The sequence below is a fragment of the Melozone crissalis genome, unplaced genomic scaffold, assembly GCF_028551555.1.
Source record: "Melozone crissalis strain CALT ecotype California unplaced genomic scaffold, PUWL_Pcris_2 ptg000007l_1, whole genome shotgun sequence".
In the NCBI taxonomy this organism is placed as follows: Eukaryota; Metazoa; Chordata; class Aves; order Passeriformes; family Passerellidae; genus Melozone; species Melozone crissalis.
In genome coordinates, this window is record NW_026535785.1 from 8,324,615 (window position 1) to 8,343,988 (window position 19,374).

The 19,374-nt window shown below is 46.3% G+C and overlaps 2 protein-coding genes across 2 annotated transcripts; one reads left to right on the forward strand and one right to left on the reverse strand.

The window, feature by feature from the left end:
• Window positions 1-2,865: 2,865 nt before the first annotated feature.
• OGFOD1 (2-oxoglutarate and iron dependent oxygenase domain containing 1) lies at window positions 2,866-11,143 on the reverse strand. The gene is made up of 13 exons (XM_054296196.1): window positions 10,993-11,143; window positions 10,710-10,855; window positions 10,567-10,613; window positions 10,012-10,112; window positions 9,513-9,629; window positions 8,625-8,716; window positions 7,072-7,197; window positions 6,612-6,725; window positions 6,212-6,291; window positions 5,780-6,075; window positions 4,731-4,853; window positions 3,874-3,932; window positions 2,866-3,357 (listed from the first exon to the last, which is right to left on the reverse strand). Exons 1-13 carry the CDS (start codon window positions 11,141-11,143, stop codon window positions 3,196-3,198), a joined length of 1,614 nt encoding a protein of 537 aa, XP_054152171.1. The 3' UTR covers window positions 2,866-3,195.
• Window positions 11,144-11,374: 231 nt separating this feature from the next.
• On the forward strand, window positions 11,375-18,588 carry NUDT21 (nudix hydrolase 21). Its single transcript, XM_054296199.1, has 7 exons — window positions 11,375-11,505; window positions 13,654-13,854; window positions 15,027-15,090; window positions 15,751-15,840; window positions 16,487-16,562; window positions 16,958-17,072; window positions 18,297-18,588. The coding sequence occupies exons 1-7, from the start codon at window positions 11,390-11,392 to the stop codon at window positions 18,316-18,318; spliced, it is 684 nt and encodes a 227-aa protein (XP_054152174.1). The 5' UTR covers window positions 11,375-11,389; the 3' UTR covers window positions 18,319-18,588.
• The last annotated feature ends 786 nt before the right edge of the window (window positions 18,589-19,374 follow it).

The following is a 19,374-nucleotide window of genomic DNA, read 5'->3' on the forward strand; positions in this document are numbered from 1 at the left end:
AATGAGCCACTACCGAATTAAAACCAGCAACACCCTTTGTTACAGAGCCACTGGTGAGCATGGTGTGACCAGTTGAATGGGGAGTGTAATTCTCACAATGTTTTATTCCCAAAACTGCCCCTCGCCGCTGCCTTGGCCCCTTCCATATGGAGAGCTCTGCTGCTGAAAGCACAGACCTGTGTCAGTCGGAATCTGCAGCCTGAGCTCATTTCTATCCTTCCAAGAAACTGGTTGTTAGTCAAATCCAGCTGCTTGGTAGAAGGGTGGGGAGCCACCCATGCTGTTCTAAGCAAGTGAGCTCAGAGACTTGATTATGGAACAGTCTCCTGGCATGAGTGCTGGGCTTTCTGCCACTTGCTGTACCTGTTCCCACTGTTTTAAGCTCTTATTCTTTATGTTCAAAATCCTAATACTTGCTTGCTTACATTTATGTACTCAATTTAATGATAAGAGAGCAGCTCTGATCAGAAATCAGCTTTCCCATCAGTCTCATTTTCAGGACAACACCCCCAGCTCTGGTCTGCTCCTGGCAGTGAGGTCAGTCCTTCACTTGTTGTCCAGACCTTTGGTAAGGCTGATTTCCCCTATTTAAGTTTCTGATAATAAATTTGTAATTTATTTTTCTGTAAAACCAACTTTTACCTTTGCCAAATGAAAAATGTGTGTACTTTGCAAGCAGCTGCACCTAATTGTAAATACAGATTGGTATCCAGCAAGAGCATCTATAGAGAAAGCTCCCATTACTGGCACTGTATAAATGAAGGCCCCTCTCCCTCCAGTAGCTCCTGTCATTTGAAATTTTAGTGAGTGAAGTCTTTCCTGTGTACCTGCAGCACCAGTCATGCCTGGGGCTACCTGTGGCTTTAGGACCTAACAAGAAGGGTGGGAGAGCAGAGACATGTTCATTTTTAAACCTTTGAAAGCTAACTGCAAATTTGGCTTCTTAAATGACTTCATCTGAGTCACCAGAGGAAAAAGGGTGGTTCCCTGTGTGATCAGGTAGATAGGGGCTTGCTCAAGCAGAGGCTGGTATGCCCTCTAGTGTAATACTTATTATTAAAAAGCAGCAAGCTCTAAAGAGCCTGACTTCTTCCCAATCTCCTGGAAGGATGTTCCAAGATCTACCAAGCACATTGTTAGGTTCACAATGCAGTCAAAGAAGGAACTTTGTTTTGTTTATTAATTTACTCCCAACTTTGCCTAGCCGACTAAGCTGTGAATAGCTGTGGTGTCAGTCACTTTTGTTCCAAACTACCCAAATAATTTTTTTTTTCTTTGAAACCTCCATTACTTGTCTTGTTCTAGGGGAGAGCTCAGAAAAAGAACTTGTTTCTATAAGAACTGCTTTCTTCCCAGGTAGAGCTGCTGTCCCAATAGGCAGAAAAAGTACCTCAGAAACCATGATGCAAAAGGTTCTGTCCTCACTTCAGGATTTGTTCCTAGCTTCATCCCCTTGTCTTTGTAAGTGGCAAAGGAAGATTAAAACCAAGTAAGAGAGTTTTGGCAGCACACAGAGATGCTGGCTTTGGGAAATGAATCAGAGTATGAACAAGATCTTGCAACAGCACCTTGGGGCAACCACCTCCCAGCTGTCCTTCCTGGCCAACAGAGCATGAGGGCGTAGCTAGAACTGAGCAGCTGCTCATCATCTGGGATGGAACTGACACTGGAACTAGAGAGTCCTGCACAGCACACTCTAACAGCAGTGTTGGCCCCTTGCTCTGGCTCCTATGGGGGCTGAGATACCTTTCCCTTTGGAAGCAATGGCAGGGGTTCCTTTATTGAACTTTGTGTATTGGGATCAAAGCTGAAGGTTGCTGCTCCTGTATCTTCATGCAGACATGGCCACAGGACATCCCACCTGCTCAGGAAAGGTGCAGAGCACTCATGTCAACAGTGAGCCTTGCTTTGAGTTTACTGCTCCTGTACTGCCAGCTGTGGCTTTACACCACTGTGGTGGCCTCCAGTAACAGGCCTGGAATGGGAGAAGGAGCAGACTTTAATCCAAAGCTGCCCTCTCCCACCCAGGAGAGACAGGAGCAATGAAACATGCACACTCCCCAGCTCACTACAAGCCCATGGCCTGCACTGTCTCCTGAAGCATTGCTACAGCTCTGCTGCACCCCCTGCTGGGCTGGACACCTCAGAGGTGAGTCTGGCTCAGTCCTGCTTGCAGTGAACGTGGGGCAGGTGCACAGTATTGAACATGTGCAGGGAGGTGTTGCACCAGGGCCACACTCACTGCTTTTCCTGCAGTGTTTACCACAGGACTTGGCTGGCTGCTGCCTAAAACACCCGAGCTGATCTCCAGTGACGGAAGCCATGTTAAAACCCAGGAGGTCCCAGGACATAACAAAAAGGACACAAGGCCATCGTGTTTGGTGACCTCCCTACTAGCTGTGGACACCAAGCCAGGAAAAGGTAAGGTGCCTCATTCCTGCTCCCAGTCCCTGGCCCCTGTCCCGAGGCTGGAGCTCAGAGCAGTCTGCACACCCACCCAAGGAGACTGTGCAGGAGCAGGTTTCTTCTTGACTGTTTAGCTGTAAATTCTTTGGAAAAAGGGCTGCATCTGTCTACACAGCATTTAGCATAATGAAGTCCTGCTCCTTGTTATGGTGCCAAGTCCTTCCCAATGCCTTTACAGCCTCACTGTCTTCCTTCCCAACTCCACAGAGTTGTGCACCTGGAAAAACCTCATATTTCCCATGGCGGCTCCTTTATTTTTGTCTCAGGAACACAGTTAAGCCCCAGAAAATGTCTTGGGCATTTTCTAACAAAGCTTGCTTGACCAGTGTATGAAACATTTAACTGACCCATTTCCTTTTTTTTTTTTTTTTTTTTTTTTTTTTAATAAAATCAGTCAGCAGCCTGGGGCAATGGACAGTTGTAATTCTCACCCTGGTGGGTCAGAGATGCCACTGTGCAGCTCCCACGAGAGAACAGCTGGAGAGGTGACAGCTGTGTGACAACCTCACCCACAGAGCATTAAAAGCAGTTGAGAGTGTGCTACAATGGACTCAGAAGAAGACTGAATTCCCCTTTTTGCAGTTAAAAAAAACACCTGCCCCCACATTATGCAATGTGAAGGAGTTGCATGAGCAAAGTTTGTCTGTGCTTAGGTCAGAGTTGAATGTCTGTGTGGGAACCTGCCCAGCACCCAGCACTGTTCTCTGTGACAGTGGTCACACCACACCATCACTCATAATAGACAAAGGAAAAGTCCCAAAATCCTGTTTTGTTTGGATGCTTGTTCAGGCGTGCCAAGCTCCGATGGTTGATGTATTTCACAAACTTCATCGTTTCTTTGTCTCTATAAACTAAGGCCAAGCAGTTGTCCTCTGGATTCACTGTCAACAGCTAGAGGACACAAAGATAAGGAAGGAACTCAGTTTCACAAAAATAGCTTTGATAAAATTCTTAAGAAAAAACAAAACACTTTCAAAAGTCAGTTAGAAGAAAGGACTGGCATTAGAAAATAATCTGTGACACTATTTTCATTTTAATACCTTTTACCTGAAGCAGTTATACATTAAGGGCTTCTGGACTTTGACTGTTCAGCACTGTCCTAGTACTGATGCTGAATGGGACCCCAGTGGACAGCACTTCCCTGCTACAGCCTTGTGTCCCTTCAAGGCAGGCTTCCCAAACAGCCCTGGGTGCAGGTGCTGTGAGGCCCTCTCAGGGCCCAGGTCTCATGCTTTAGGTAAACAGCAGCCTCTTGAAGCTGAGGCCAGAGCTTTGCCCACGAGCAGTGACTGGGGCAAGGAGGCTCCAGTGCACTAGTGAGCACTCTCAGCATTATGTTGGCATTATGACAAAGTGTAATTATGTCTCTCCACCCTAAACAGCTTTGATTTTATCTGAGGTCCTTACCTCTTCATCTTCACCTTTAGCAATGTAGGAAGTAAAGCCACCATATTCAGGATCCCAGTCTTAAAATAGAAAAGAAAGATTCTTAGAAACCTCAGTGCTGTCCAGGCTCCATGCAGCCTTCCAGGAGACGCCATTTTTTCACCCCACTCCCCAGAGTTACTGGATACAGGGTAAGTATTTACCTCCTGCCAGTCTATTTGTTTTCTTCTATTCAGAAACAACTTGAAGCAAATGTACTGGATTTCCCTTTTATGGTAGATGGGCTATTTAAAGTTGTTTGGTGCACTGCTCCTCACCTGTAGAACAGTTCTGCCCTAGCAGATATGCCAAAGGATTTCAATCAGCTGTACATTCTGGACTCACTGGTCTGAAATGCTTGTGTTAGATTTTTTACCACTATCTAACTAGCAATCAACCCAAAATGCCTAGGTATGCCTTAAGTAACTTTGGAAAACGCTGGGCTTTGTGCATTGGAGATGTAGTGATAATTCTGATGTGCAAAGGGGTGGAACACTCGTGGGCGTTGTGGCCGCCTGTGCCTCCAGCGTGCCCAGAGCCGTTGCTGAGCAGGGGAAAGGCCTGGGAGGCTCAGCCTTTCCCTCTGCCCAAGCGCCACCTCCTGGCGCGAGCGGGAAGGGCCAGAGATGATTCCAAGGCCACAGTCTCAACCTTTGCATGAGGACTGCTGAAAGAGGGTTTGTGCTGAAGTGAGGACGAGGACAAAGTCTACAGACACCTTCTATGTAAGAAAAACCATGGAAATTTTGGCTGTTTTAGCACTGCTGAGAACTCGGAAGTCATTCCTTTATGCAAACCTTGTAAAAGAAGAGTCTGACATCTCTCTCTCATCCACTTACCTTCACAGCCACAGAAGAAGAGCAGGTCAAGAGCAAATTCTGTGGCTTGAGAGTCATGGACCAGAGTGTAGTGCCTGTGGGTCCAGCGCCGCAGCTCCCCCGCACACACAGGGCTGCCCGAGCCTAGGAGAGGGCACAAACATCAGGGAGAGCCATGAAACCACAGCAGCTGAGCTCAGGGAGAGCCATGAAACCACAGCAGCTGAGCTCAAAGCGTGTGAGGAGCTCAGTGATCACACACCACTGTGAAATTGTCTGCTGGCCCCAGTGAAAAAGGGTAAAACCACATATCACATGTCAGTATCTTTCCTAGAGGAGACTCTAGGTTAGGTACTTTGAACAATGTGTGTGAGTGGGACCAAGATTTGCTCCATACATCCTCTGCTCCTGGTAACTGTTCTGGTGGGATTTTTTCAGTAGGACTTGGTTTTTTTTTAACTTTTTATTCCAGTGTCCAGTAACTTGTCTGACTTAGTGCAGGATGAGCACTTTCAAAAATTCTACCTTTAAACTTCAGAGCCACTAGTTTTAAATAAACATCACCAATCAAAATCCAAAATTAATCTAATCTTTGATAGTGTCACTGCTGACAATTAAATTCAGCTAATGTTGTTTAGGCTGACAGTGTTTTCTGAAAGCTTGAATGCTAGTTTTAGGTATCAATTTTCTAATTCTAAAATTGTTTTACTTCTGACCTGCTCACATTTCTGTTCTGGATTTATTATCTCCTAAAGAATATGTTTTATATGAAGCAGGGGTATGTGGATGTAGAAACCACATAACTATTGACAAAAGATTAACAGTCCCCCCAAAAGTCCCACCCTTAGGACTTAGGTCTGTTCAAAATGATATCTCTTCAAATTAGTAATTGATTTACTCCAAATTCTTTTGCAATGGTCACTGATTTCAGATAACCAGTCTAAAATGCTTCAAGTCCCACATTTGTGCTGGTGCCTTGTGCTGGTTCCAATACAAGGTGAAACCCTAGTTCCATGAAAAATACTGAGAATTAAGTTTGGATCCTTTCACACTGCTGCTGCTCTACTCACTGCTCTGTGTCTCGCTGTCCTGTGCTTCAGGGCTGCTCTCAGGCTGGTGTGGCTGATGGGAATTGCCATTAGCTGGTTGTTCAGCCTCTTCCTGCTCAGGTGTGGGGCTGCTGTGCCCACTGGTGTCTGCTGCTTGTCCCTCCCCAGCATCTTCATCCTCATCAGAGGGAGCCAGGAAGTGCAGTTTTAGGCCAGTGAAGTTGGAAAGCAGTAAAAATAAGGCCTCAGAGTGCAGCAGCTGCAGGAATTTCTTCAGGGTGTCCGGGAGGCTGTCTTCCTCTGCTGCCTCATAGAGTCTGAAAGACAGCAGATGTATCTCCTTGTGGGAGAGCCAACAAGGACCACATCTAGATGGATAGCACTGACCAGTGCAGCCTCATGGCAGCTCCTGCTCAGCCTGATCACCATGTGCAGTGTGCTGTCATTCCCCACCTTTTATTGGCTGGCCCCCGACTACTCCACTGGATCTCTTTGTTCTCCAATGCTTCACACAGTAGTTGGTATTTCTCTTTCTAGGAGGAAGAGATGCAGACATGTTAACATTTAGCTCCCAAGAAAACAAAGTTGAAGACAAGTGTTTTATTTCTGCTGAGTCCCAATGCAGCAGTGCACAGGCAGTCAGAGGGGATCACTCCACAGAATCAGAGTGGTTGAGGTTGGAGAGGGCCTCTGGAGGTCACCTGGTCCATTCTCCTTTAGGTGTGAAACTTAGAAGGTGTTTTGTTTTAATGGATGTGCCAGCAAGCCCTTTCCCAGCCTTCATGCCATGTGGTACCTGCCAGCCCTCTGACCAGCTCTGGCAGATCACATCAAACTGAACCACTGGGCTCACCTTAAGAAAGTCTTTCAGGAGAATTTCTGATCGCTCCTCAAACTCCTCCTGGATTTGAGCTTGGGAGTCCAGGTCCAAATAAACTTGATTGATCCACTCATACAATATTTCATGCTGGAAGGGAAATGGATTAGAACACTGAATTTTGAGAAGTGAAGAAGATTCCCCAATTCCCCCTACCGAGCTGGCAACAGAGCTGGATTCCTACACACAAACACACTCCACTGCCTTAATTCACTGCACCACAGGTATTCACCACATTCTCTGAACTACTGTAGGTATGTAAAACATACAAAGATAATAAGAAATAAACTGGATACAAATTTATTAACAGGAAATGAAAAGGAGAATGGGATAAAGATTAAAGCATCCCCAGTGCATTGATGCATTCCCTAACAGGTATGACAAGAACAGGACAGAGACAGAAATGCAGATATGCAGATGTAGGCTTGTTACTCACATCATAGGGGATGTGTGGGCTCCTGGCCAAGGGGGCTTCAATGTGTCGTGCAGGCCTGGCCACGGACGGGCCGTGGAACCAACCGCTCACGGACAGGCGGCACTTCTGTGACAGAACCTCTGACACCTGCAATGACAGGGACAGCACTACTGTCACACAGGGACAGCTGGAACAGGCACTCACTGTCACACAGGGACAGCTGGAATGGGCACTGACTGTCACACAGGGACAGCTGGAACAGCCACTCACTGTCACACAGGGACAGCTGGAACAGGCACTCACTGTCACACAGGGACAGCTGGAACGGGCACTCACTGTCACACAGGGACAGCACTCACTGTCACACAGGGACAGCTGGAACAGGCACTCACTGTCACACAGGGACAGCTGGAACAGGCACTCACTGTCACACAGGGACAGCTGGAACGGGCACTCACTGTCACACAGGGACAGCACTCACTGTCACACAGGGACAGCTGGAACAGGCACTCACTGTCACACAGGGACAGCTGGAACGGGCACTCACTGTCACACAGGGACAGCTGGAACAGGCACCACACAAACTCCTGACAGGAAATGGACTCGGCTCCAGAGAGCCCACTGCATACACAGAAATGTCAGACAGGCCTACACCAGGACAGATTATCATAGGCCTATTGTCCTGAAGTCCATTCCAGGGTTCCAGAATTCCAGTCTGAGCTTTTACTCCAAGCTCACTGAGAATCCATTCTCTCTCTTCCTCTGAGAGCTTTGAGTCATGGATTTTTAAGACAAAATTAAATCACTATCTGAAAACAATCAGGGCAGTGACCAAGTAGATGCTCTTAATTAACATCTGTAAGAGATAAATGACACAGAAATAACCCCCTAGTGGCCTAGGTCAGGACATGCCCAACCTATATCACTGATCATCTTCCTTTCCAGCCTTCTGCTCTCTGGCCCTGTTTGATACAGTCCCTGGTACTCTCAGGTACACAGGAGGGTCAGATTTCAGTCAGGTGTTTGTGCCATGCAGATCCCCAAATTATTCATTCTGTTCCCAGGCCTTTTTCTGACAAGTGTCACAGAGTACTCCTTAACTGTATCAGCATTTCTGCTGCAGGGCACTGCACCATGTCTGTGCCACTGAGGGGGTACAGCCAGAGCTGCACAGTGCCCTTGCACTGTTGGCAAAGTGATGGATGGCCTGAGGAGCTCTTCTGGAGCAAAGTCATGACCACCGTATCAAAAATGTGAGCTAGCTTAAAACAAACTAACAACAGAAACAAGTGAGAGCTAAATTCACAGCAGTGGCTTGCCAGGATAGTAACACAAAATAGAAATGGAAATTTTTCTTTCCCAGGATGATGCAGCTAGACTGATGGTTTAATTTTGGCTTTGTTAGTTCTTGTCCTCCTTCAAGCCCTTGAAGGCCTCTCTCTAGCACACAGCACTTAGCACAAGTATCCATTCTACCCACAGTTCCTCTCCCTCCCCATCAGGACTGTAATAACACACAGAATGAATAACCACAACAATGAGGATTAAAAAATTAACAAGAGACAGCTCCTTGCCTGGTGGAAAGAGACTGGAGATACTTCAAAGAAAACCAGGGTGTTCCATGAAGGCACTAATGACTTGGTGATCTGCTGTGGCTGAAAGTGTTCTGAGGAAGAAAACATATTCTGGTTAAGATATGAACTGGGACTTCTCTCTGACAACATGATTTTGTGACTGGTGGGACACCTGGGCATAAGGCATGGAGCTCAGAGGAATCAGTGCACCTCTGCATGGAGACAGGGAGCTGGGGCTGTTCAGCTTGGAGAAGGGAAGGTTCTGGGGCAACCTAAAGCCTCTTCCAGGGCCACAAGGAGCTACCAAGAGTGCTGCAGAAGGACTTGGGACAGACAAGGACATGGAATAACAGAACAAGGGGGAATGGCTTCAAACAAAGGGTGTGTTTAGATTAGCTTTAAGAAAGGAATTCTTTACTATGAGCAGTGATGCACTGGCACAGGTTGCCCAGAGAATCTGTGGATGCCCCATCCTAGAAATGCTCAGTGGGGTTTGCAGCATCCTGGTCCAGTAGACCATGTCCCTGCCTACAGCTGGCAGGCTGGAACAAGATGAGCTTTAAGATCCCTTCCAACCCAAACCATTCTGTGGTTCTGCTGCTGGAAAGGGAAGTTATTGTCATCAGTCTGGAGTTCTAAGCACTGGTATTGCTTCCATTTTGCCTCTACTCTTGACCCTTCCAAAAGTTTGTCTGCTGTTGCCTGTTAGCACTGTCTGCAAAGCCTGCTACAGCCCATCCCTAAGGGCCACACTTTACTCATACATCAACTTCTCTGAACAAAGGAGAAACTCTTTATCTCCTTTCTACTGTCTGAGGTGAGAAATGCTGCAAGGGGCACATGAGCTTCATTTTTCCATCCACCTGAGGCTGAGCTTGGAGGTTTTACCATCTGTGCTGTACAGATCCAACGTTCCCCCATCACTTTTCTCCCAGGGTGGGACGAGGTACAGGATGAAGGCGATTCTGCGACCTTCCAGCTCATCATCGTGGCACAGCAACACATCTGCAATCACACACGTTTTGCTGCTGCAGCATCTTTCAGTACATGCATGATTCATTCCAACAACTGCTTCCCAGTTTTGTCCCCGCAAGGATGTAACAAGAAAAAACATGTTCTTTACAAGAACTGCATTTTCACTCATCAGCATCACCAGCCTGAGATCTGCAAGATTCACTTCTGTGGGACTACAATTGACAGATCAGGCCATTCTGAAGGTACAGGCAGTAGACACCAGCAACACTTTTATCATCATTTGTAGTTCATTTTCAGACACTGTTTTGCTGCTGACAGCCTCTGGGACTAGAATAAAATTAGTTGTTCTATAGACATTTTTTTCCCTACACATACATAGAAGCTTTAGGGAAAGAATCACTTATAGACTGACCAGTATATTCATATTTAGCACAGGATATGTCAATAGTTGGCTCCAGCTCTATCTGGGTCACAGCAGAAAGCCACACTTGGAATTCTTCACACAGAGCACGCCTGGGAAGATAAACACACAAGTAAGTGTCCTCCTATGTTATAAAACATATCATCATAGACTAAACTAATTTACTGCCTCCCGGCCAACTGTTTAAACAGTTACAGGTGCTGGTGCTGTGAGTGACAGTGTGTTTCTGTAGAACCACACAGGTGCTGGCCAGGAAAACAGCCCAGTGCTCACAGCACTGCTGGCAATAACCAGCAGCAAGCATGCAACCAGTCGGAAGGGGCACCGGGAAGCGTTTCAGAAGTGACAGATGCAGGAGAGCTGACTATGGGTGAAAACTGAACAGACTTCAGTGCCCATGGTAAGCACAGAGCAGATTCAGCGCTCCAGGGCCGGTTTTTGGCCCGAGTGTGGGGCAGAGGGCGACCACGCCGCGGGCCCACCCCGCAATCGCCTTCCCTGTGGAGCCACCACAGAGCGGGACAAAGCCCCGAGCCCACGCTTTACCTCAGGGCAGCGACGTGGGGCTCCGGGCTGGCCCCCAGCTCCTCGGACTGCGGCGGCCCATGGAAGAGAAGAAGGGACGGGGTTAGGGTGGCTCGGCTGGGAGCAGCTCGGCCCGGCTCAGCTCAGCTCGGCCCCGGGCCCACCTGCCGCAGCGAGAGGAGGTCGTTGCGCCGCCCGCGGAAATAGAGACCCAGCAGTTCATCCCGTAGCGCCTCCGCGAAAGCCGAGCCCGCCAGAAAACCGGGAATGACACCGTGCCGGAACGGGGCCGGCTCCAGCACCACCGCATCTGCGAGGGAAAGGCCGTCGGTGAGGGGCGGGGAGCCGCGCCACGGCGTACCGTGCCGGTGCCAGAGCCGCTCCCCGCGGGCCCGGCCGGGCCGTACCGTGCCGGAGCCGCTCCCCGCGGGCCCGGCCGGGCCGTACCGTGCCGGAGCCGCTCCCCGCGGGCCCAGGCCGCCCCTGCGCGCTCCCGCAGCGCCGCGTCCCCGAGGGCCGCGCAGAGCTCCGCGCGCGCCTCGCGCCTCCCGCGCTTCGCTGCCACCGGCGCTGCCGCTCCGCGACGCTTGGTGGCCATAGTACCGTCCGGCCAGACTACAACTCCCTGCGGTCCCCGCGCTTCGCCCACGGTGGCCAATCGGATCGCGCGGGGGCGGGACAGGAAGCCGTTGGCCAATGAGCGAGGAGAGGCGGGGCGGAGCGCGGCGGGTCCCAGCAGGCGGCGCGCGGCGCTGAGGGCTGGGCGGGTGTTAATGGCGGACGCCGCTCCCGCCGCCCCGCAGTGACTGACCGCTCCCGCCGCCCGTTCCCGCCGCTTCTCGCCATGTCCGTGGTGCCGCCCAACCGCTCGCAGACCGGCTGGCCCCGCGGGGTGAACCAGTTCGGGAACAAGTACATCCAGCAGACGAAGCCGCTCACGCTGGAAAGGACCATCAACCTGTGAGCGCCGCCTCGGGCCTGCCCGGATCTGCCCCCTCCCGTCCCGCCCCGCTGCCGAGCTCGGCCCCGCTCCCTCAGCGGCTCCGCGGGGTTTTCCCTCAGTGCCCGCCCTGCGAGGTCCCGAGGGTCCCGGGGCACAGCGGCGGCAGAGCCCGAGTGCCGATGGGGGCCCGCCCCCCTCACAGGGGCTGAGCCGCGCTGAGGGTACTGGAGTACGGAGGGTGCCGAGGGCTTGCCGGCCTTGGTGGGAGTGTGGAATATTCGGTGTAAAGGTTTTAGTGCTTAGAAACAGCGTCTGGCTCGGGAGGCGTGAACCCCCGGTAATACAGGCAAGGTTTAGGTGTGGTGAGCATCACAGACATTTTCGTGCTCTCATAGGCATCCATAAAGGCAGCAGACAGAGACGGATTTTTCTTGGCCTAGCTGGGATTTGGGCTGACCGTGGGCAGTCAGTAGGATGTGGCTGGATGTGCCTGGTGTTTGTGAACTCTCTGGTACAGGTGTTGGAGTTAAAATCCAGAGTGTTTCCTACCACAGATAATCATCATAGATACAAACTACTTACTAATAAGTATTCATATATTTTTTATGAGAAGTCATACATTTTTGCTTCTTCTTGTAAGTCTGGTAGATTTCAGATGCATTCTTTACTAAGTGCATCTGTCAATTTGCAAAAACCAGTAAATGTTAGCTGCAACAGTCAATATTCAATTTTAGCTAATATTCACTGACACTTTTGTGTTCTTTTGGTGTAACTGACTTTATTCAGAGTCATGTGAAAGTTCAAATATGAACTTTAGAAATTGGAATATTTCTATTGAGTTTCAGAAGCAAAGACTCATCATGAAGCTGTGTTACCAGCAGCATTTTTTTTAAGTCAGGGCTGAGGGTTTTGATGTACAGACTAATGCACCCACATTAGTATAGTATTGATTAGCATAATAGGTTATTATTAAAGCCATTTGTGTATCTAAAAATGGAAATGAAGGGAAAAAGAAATGTAGATGGTTTTAATCTATAAGTGAAAGTAGGAGAGCTTGTTAGTAAATGAACCTGTGGTTTGGAAGCTGGTTGTTTTGGCTCACTTGTCTACATGAGAAAAGGCTCTGACAATGATAACTGGCTTGTTATTTTAACAGCTGTAAAACATGAGGTGAATTGGAGGAGGAGGAGGGCTGGAATTTGAGGGGAGAAGAGTGTGTGCTACTAAAATTTGACATGTTTGGGGAAAGAATCCATACCAAGAAGCATTTCCAGGAAAACATCGGTCATTCATTCAGTTAACTGAGTTGCTGTGTGCCACAAGTCAGTAAAACCATGGTGATAACTCATCACTGCTCTGCCCAGAACCATTTTCTTCTCCCTTTTGACTTGGCTGAGTGATTCTGTCTTTCCTCCAGGTCTCCTGCCATCAGACCTCTCTGTTACATGGATTTAATTGTACAATAACACTCCCCTGTTGCCCTCTGTGCTGTCTTGGACTGACCCATTTCTTGCCTAACCTTTCCTTCCTTTCTGTTTTCAGTCCCTCTTACCTGGAGAAATCGCCGAGTTTCCGCTGTGCTGTCACAGGAGTGCAGGGCCCTGCACCAGCTCACACAGGGATCTGCTCACACTCCTGATCCTACCCCAGGCTCCCAACCCTGCACTCAGAAACTCAGCGTTTCTCCTCTTCTGTGATCCACATGTCTGATTTCCCACTTCAAAACAAAACCACTTCTGACAGTTTAGTTCTCAGGCTCTCATGACATCTGCAGAAGAAAACCTGCAATCCTGTGCAGATTTCCTTCCTTCCTTCCCAGGAGAGCTTTTTCTCCAGCCTCTTTTCCAGCTCCTTTCAGAGCATTTCCCTGCAGTGTGGAGATCAAAGAGGGTGGCTGTTGAATGACAGTTGGTTCTGTGCTTCTTTTCCTTCTTTTGAGCCTGCACCAGGCTAGAGTGCAGCTCAACAGGACTGTCTGTGTTTGTGTGTTCCACAGTGCAGCTCTCCCTGGGACAGGGGCCTCATAAACCACAGAAAAGATTTTAGCCCTGCACTGTGACTTACCCATCAATCAGTGAAGGGTCTGCCTCAGGCTAGATGCTGTGTCATGGGGATTTAAAGTTAGATTCCTTATTAGGCAGTAACATTTTTTCTCCTCCTCACAGGTATCCCCTGACAAATTACACCTTTGGCACCAAGGAGCCCCTCTATGAGAAGGACAGTTCGGTGGCAGCTCGGTTCCAGCGCATGAGGGAGGAGTTTGACAAGATTGGCATGAGGCGGACGGTGGAAGGAGTTCTGATTGTGCATGAGCACAGGCTGCCCCACGTGCTCTTACTGCAGCTGGGCACAACTTTTTTCAAGCTGTAAGTGTCTGTTTCCTAAGTGTAACTTCAGTTTATTGTCACACACCACTAGACATGTGGGCTGGAGGTTAAACTGTGGCCACCCGCTCAATGGGATTAATTGCTTGTAAAGACTTAGTCTGGAAAGTATATTTTGAATGGTGGTGTTTTAATCTAAAGTGTGTTTGACTCTGCTCGTGAGGGGGATGATTTAGTTTGGAACTGACTGGGAATCTTAGTTACAGTGCATCACTGTAGTAAAATCTTGTTTAAAACTCATTATCAGCAGTTGGTGTGTTGTACTTGCATTGTAATAGCTGTTATGCTTCAGTAGCTTGTGCTATGCCCATAAAAATGGGCAGGTGGAGGCCAAGGACTAACCCCCTGTAAATGCAGAATGATAACTGTTTACAAACTAATGGCTGAGCTGGGATAGCAAGAAGGGTAGGCATCTAAATTTGAGAAAATTGCTTCAGTTCATTTCATAGTTATCACAGCCAGGCTGAAGTTTTAGTTTTGAATACGGTTGTTGTGATGGTGGTGATTTTCTTTTTTAAACTAGATGGCCTTGACTTGTCTCATGTTACATGCTTGTGTTCTTGTTCTAACATTTTATATTGTTCTCAATTTTGTGTGTGTGTTAAGTCTAATTTTACATCTAGATTTGTTTTTGACATCTTGATTTGAAGGGCTGTTGCAGACAAACTAGGCAAGACTGTAAATGATTTGCAAAATGCTGTAATGACTGTAATGATGAAAATGAATAATCCTGCATCATTTTCCCACATGAGTTTTATTTTCTGCTTTCTGTATGTTTCAGTGAGTGCTGGTTTTGTGATAAGAACAAATACAGGCAGTATTTGCAGCCCTTCAGCTTCTGGTTATTATTGTTATAACTTTACCCTATTAGGGTCTGAGTTATTATCATGTGTATTGTTACAGTCTGTCCTGCTGAACTGAAAGTATTTTATGCAGTGGTTATTTTTGAGGGACATAAATAGCCATTTTAGTTTCAGTTGTGGTGAAAGCTATGCTGCTGTCTTCAAATTCAGCAAAGCTAATTCTGGAATTTCTGACTTAAGGGCCCTAAGTGAATTTGTAACTCCCTGCCTGGAAGCACACTGGAACTTGCCTGTGAAGATTGGTAAATGCAATAAAATAACTTTGGCTTTCATCACTGATTATTTTAACAGACCTGGTGGTGAACTCAATCCAGGAGAAGATGAGGTAGAAGGGCTCAAACGCTTAATGACAGAGGTCTGTTTGCTTTCATTATGTTGCTGTAGCAGAATGTTGCATTGTTTTAGAATTACCAGAATAAGCTAAAGCATTAGAGTAGTTTTCTTACCACTGTTGTTATTTTGTTGCTTTTGTGATGTTCTCAGGTAGTTAACAAATAAAGCAGTCAAGGTTTCATTTATCTGCATCATGAGTGTGGCTGACTCCTACCTGCTGCTCAAGTCCTGTGTTCATTTGCAGCTTTGCTTTCTGACTGGCTTCAGGCAAGTGAGTGTAGAGATGAGCAATAAGATATGTTCTGGAGGACAACTGATGGGGACTTGCCTTTGACATAGTCCTCCCAATGCACCATTTTCTCCAAGTAGCTAAATTAATTCTGCTAGGTAATGTAAAAATGCATTTCATTCTTCCCATTGGTCTGATAGGACTCAGTCCAGCTGAGTACAGCATAGATTTTGAAAAGCTTTCTAGAGTGCCCTTGTCCTACCAGGTGAGGCTTTTATTAAAAAATCTCACTTTATACAAAAATACTTTACAATTCTATTGGAAGCTGTCTCAGAGCAGTTATGAACTACATCAGACACATATTACAGCAAGTCTTTGTGCTTCCAGTTTGTGTTTACTAAAACAATTTCCTTGAGGTGGTTTGAGGTCTGATTAGTACTGGATGTTTGATAGATACTGGGTCGTCAGGATGGTGTTCAGCAAGACTGGGTGATTGATGACTGCATTGGCAACTGGTGGAGACCAAACTTTGAACCTCCCCAGGTGAGTACTCCTGTGGGCTTCCATCTCCTTTGCTCAAGTTCTGTCTGTACTTTTAAAACCCTTCAGCCTTTCACATGGACTTCTTGAGTACCTGCTGCACGAGCAGTTAGATTTTTTGGGTTTTGTCTATTTCATCTCCTTTCTGTCACTGAAGAGAAACTACTGACTTTTTTAAACTGGAAACTCCTGCCTCCCTTCTCACACCTATCCAGATGGACGAGAAACCACTGGATGTAGTAGCTTCCAGTTCTATGCTGAGACATATGCACCATTTAAATTCCTTTTGTAGCCACAATGGAGACTCTGGCACTGCTTATGGAACAGCTGCCCTAGTCTCATTACCCTGTTCCTAAGGGCTTTAATATTGAAGATCCTTGCTTAGTTTGTTTTCATGCATTTCTATTTTATTGAGTTGTTTTAACTGCTTGTGATATTGGTGCCACTTCAGAGCCTGTCAATAGTTGTGACAGCAACAGCATTTCTTTCTAAAATACTTTCTTAGGAAAATGGTTTTCTTTATTTGATGCCATGAAAGAACAATATATGACACACTGAAAGCTTGTACAGGGCTTGATAATTTATTTACTTAAGATTACACAATATTTTCAAAGCTCTGTACAACTGATTTTTGCCATTTTTCTTCTAGTACCCATATATCCCAGCTCATATTACAAAGCCAAAAGAACACAAAAAGCTTTTTTTGGTCCAGCTTCAAGAAAAAGGTAAGTGTTGATTTGCATGAAAGGATTGTATTTGTAACCATGTTTAAATGCTTGCATTTCACTCAAGGAAAACAAAGTTGTGATTGTGTTTGTTATGTATTTTATACCAAGATGTGTATGCTTGCAGTTGTTTGTGGTTGATCACTAACAAAGTTAGATGCTGGTATCTGTTTTGAAGGTAGATGATCCTTTGAACATGAGTTCCTAGTAAATTTTCATTCCTGCTCCTGCATCAGTCTGTGCACAGCATGTGAATCCCACATTTAACTAGAAAAGCAATAAACCAGCTTGAGTGCTCCATGTAGTGAGCTTGTTTTGAGGTCTGTGGGGGATGATGTTACCTTGGCTGAATGTGTGCTGGTTTTTCTGATTCATCAACTTGTATTTGTTTGTAGCTTTGTTTGCAGTCCCCAAAAATTACAAGCTGGTTGCTGCACCATTGTTTGAGCTCTATGACAATGCACCAGGATATGGCCCTATTATTTCCAGCCTTCCTCAGCTTTTGAGCAGGTATGTTGTATTTGTGTGGTGGTTCTTGGGAACACGTTTGCTGTGGGACACCAGAGCAAGGCAAGGTGCTGCAGAATCCAACTTGAAAAGGTGACATCTGTCCCAAAGATTCTGCTTCAGATGAGCTGGATGGACACTTTGGAGGCACTGATCACAGCTGGCCAGCACCAAAGTCCTACCTAGCAGTTGTAGCTAAGGAAGATGTGGAAGACAGTGAGGATGAGGTTGTGCACAGACTGAGGAACAGCTTCTTGGAGCTGTTGGGGAGTTAAAGCCAGGATGTGAGTTTGAAGCACTGAGGGTATGCATGTTATCACAGCTTTGTGCTGATAAATGTGGTGGGTTTTTACACTCTCTAGTGGAGTTAATGAAGTGCAGCATCTTTCTGACACAAATATCTGTAGGGACAGCTGTATTTTTTCCTTTATGTTCCATTGTATACGTGCCTTGACTTTCTCTCCTGGAAATGACTTGTGGCTCGTCTCTCCAGAGCTCACTGTTCCCACTGGTCTCTTACTTGAGAGAATGTTCAGCCATGCCAGGAGTTCCACAGCCTGCCAGCTCTTCCTCAGGGAAGTAGTTCTGTCACCTACCTACTATGATGAGAAATGTTAGCACTGGTGTTGCCCATAATATTCTTGTTTCCTGCTCAGTATTTTTCTCTCTAGCCCAAATTTTGGGTTCCCCTCCTCTAAAGACAGCAGGTACTTTGCTCTTGAGTACCAGCAAAACACTGTCTGGTTGGGTAGTGGTGCAACAGACACATCCAAAGGCTGGGCATCTGCAAGCTGAGATGGATGCTTGCCTCCACATTTACTTATGAAACTTAGCTGGGAAAAATTCTCTCTTCACTATGTCTCTATGCTCCCCTTGGAACATGTAAGGTTGGCCTAGCAGCAGAAATCCTGCAGAAGAGTTGCTGATGGAGGAATGTAGCTCTCACTGTGATTTATGTATCTATGAACCTGTTTTAGGAGATCAAATGTTAATAATTAGTTCTTCTGCAACCATAAGAGACAGTTGTGCAATGCTAGAGTAGGATTGGCTGTTAAAAATTATGTATATACTGCTGTACTGTAAAGCTGTCTTATTAAAAAATGTACTTTTGTCCTGTCAGGTGGAGGCTTATCCAGAGCAGAAACAAAACATTTGCTTATTCATTCAAAAATGTCCTTAAAAAAAAGAATGAAAAGTCCTCACTTGGTATAATCCTTTTAATTTTAGGTTCAACTTTATTTACAACTGAATTCCCATGTACCTGAAGACTCCAGTAGAAGAAGCAGTCTCTGTGAGCACAGCTTTGAACTGTAGAGACACGAATATGTGTGACACAAGGATTTTTTTAAGTCATTCTGTTCCTGAAGGCCACTAAACATTCTGTGGTATGAACAGAGAAGTGAATCTCAACTGTTTAGCTAGAGAGATGGCAATGGGCTACCAGTGTTATAATCCCTTTTCATTGTAATACTCACCAATTTTTTGTTTTGTACAACATTAAACAATATGGTTAAGATTCTGTTTGTCTTGGGTTTGGTTTGGTTTTTGTTGTTGTTTTGTTTTGTTGTGGTTTTTTTTTAGGTTTTTTAAGTTCTTTTTTTCCCCTCCTGTTTGTTAGTTTTTTTTATTTTTCCTTATTGTCTCTTTTACTTTTGGATGCATATTTTAAACTTTATTACTGTTCTTCAGGAATACAGATGATCTTGGAAATGAAGAGCTAAGCCATTCAGGGCCCATTCAGACGCTGTGATCTTTATCCCTGAGCAGTGAATATCCCTAGGATCAGGGAGGAATGAAATAGCTTAAGTGGGTTCAATATTGTTTTGAGTCTTAATTAACTTGGAGACCAGAACTGCTTTTTTGAGGGAGAATGAGTACTTAAAGGCAAATGTAGTCTTTACCCTTATTACCAGAACTGATCTGTTTGTACAGGGCTTGGAGGAGATGCAGCATGCATCTGTTCCATCAGTGCCCCCTTAAGACAGTAACAACCCCAAAAATTCTGTTGGACTGGTCTGAGATACAGTTAAAATAGGGAAAGTGAAGTTAATTTTGTGTATTTTTCCTTAGCTATGGGACAGAGTTTGAGTCATGCTGAAACACTTAGCCAATGCCACATGCAAGTAGTTCCATGTTACACTGTCCTGTGCTGTCTCATCCTGCAAGGGATACCCACACTTCTGCTTTTTCCCAACATTTCAGTTTCTTGTAGGTAGTAAATATCAATCTTTCTAATTCTGGGGTTTCTATATGCTTGGCTAAACATAAAGTCTAGTTGGATGTGACACTTCCCAATGCTTTTAGT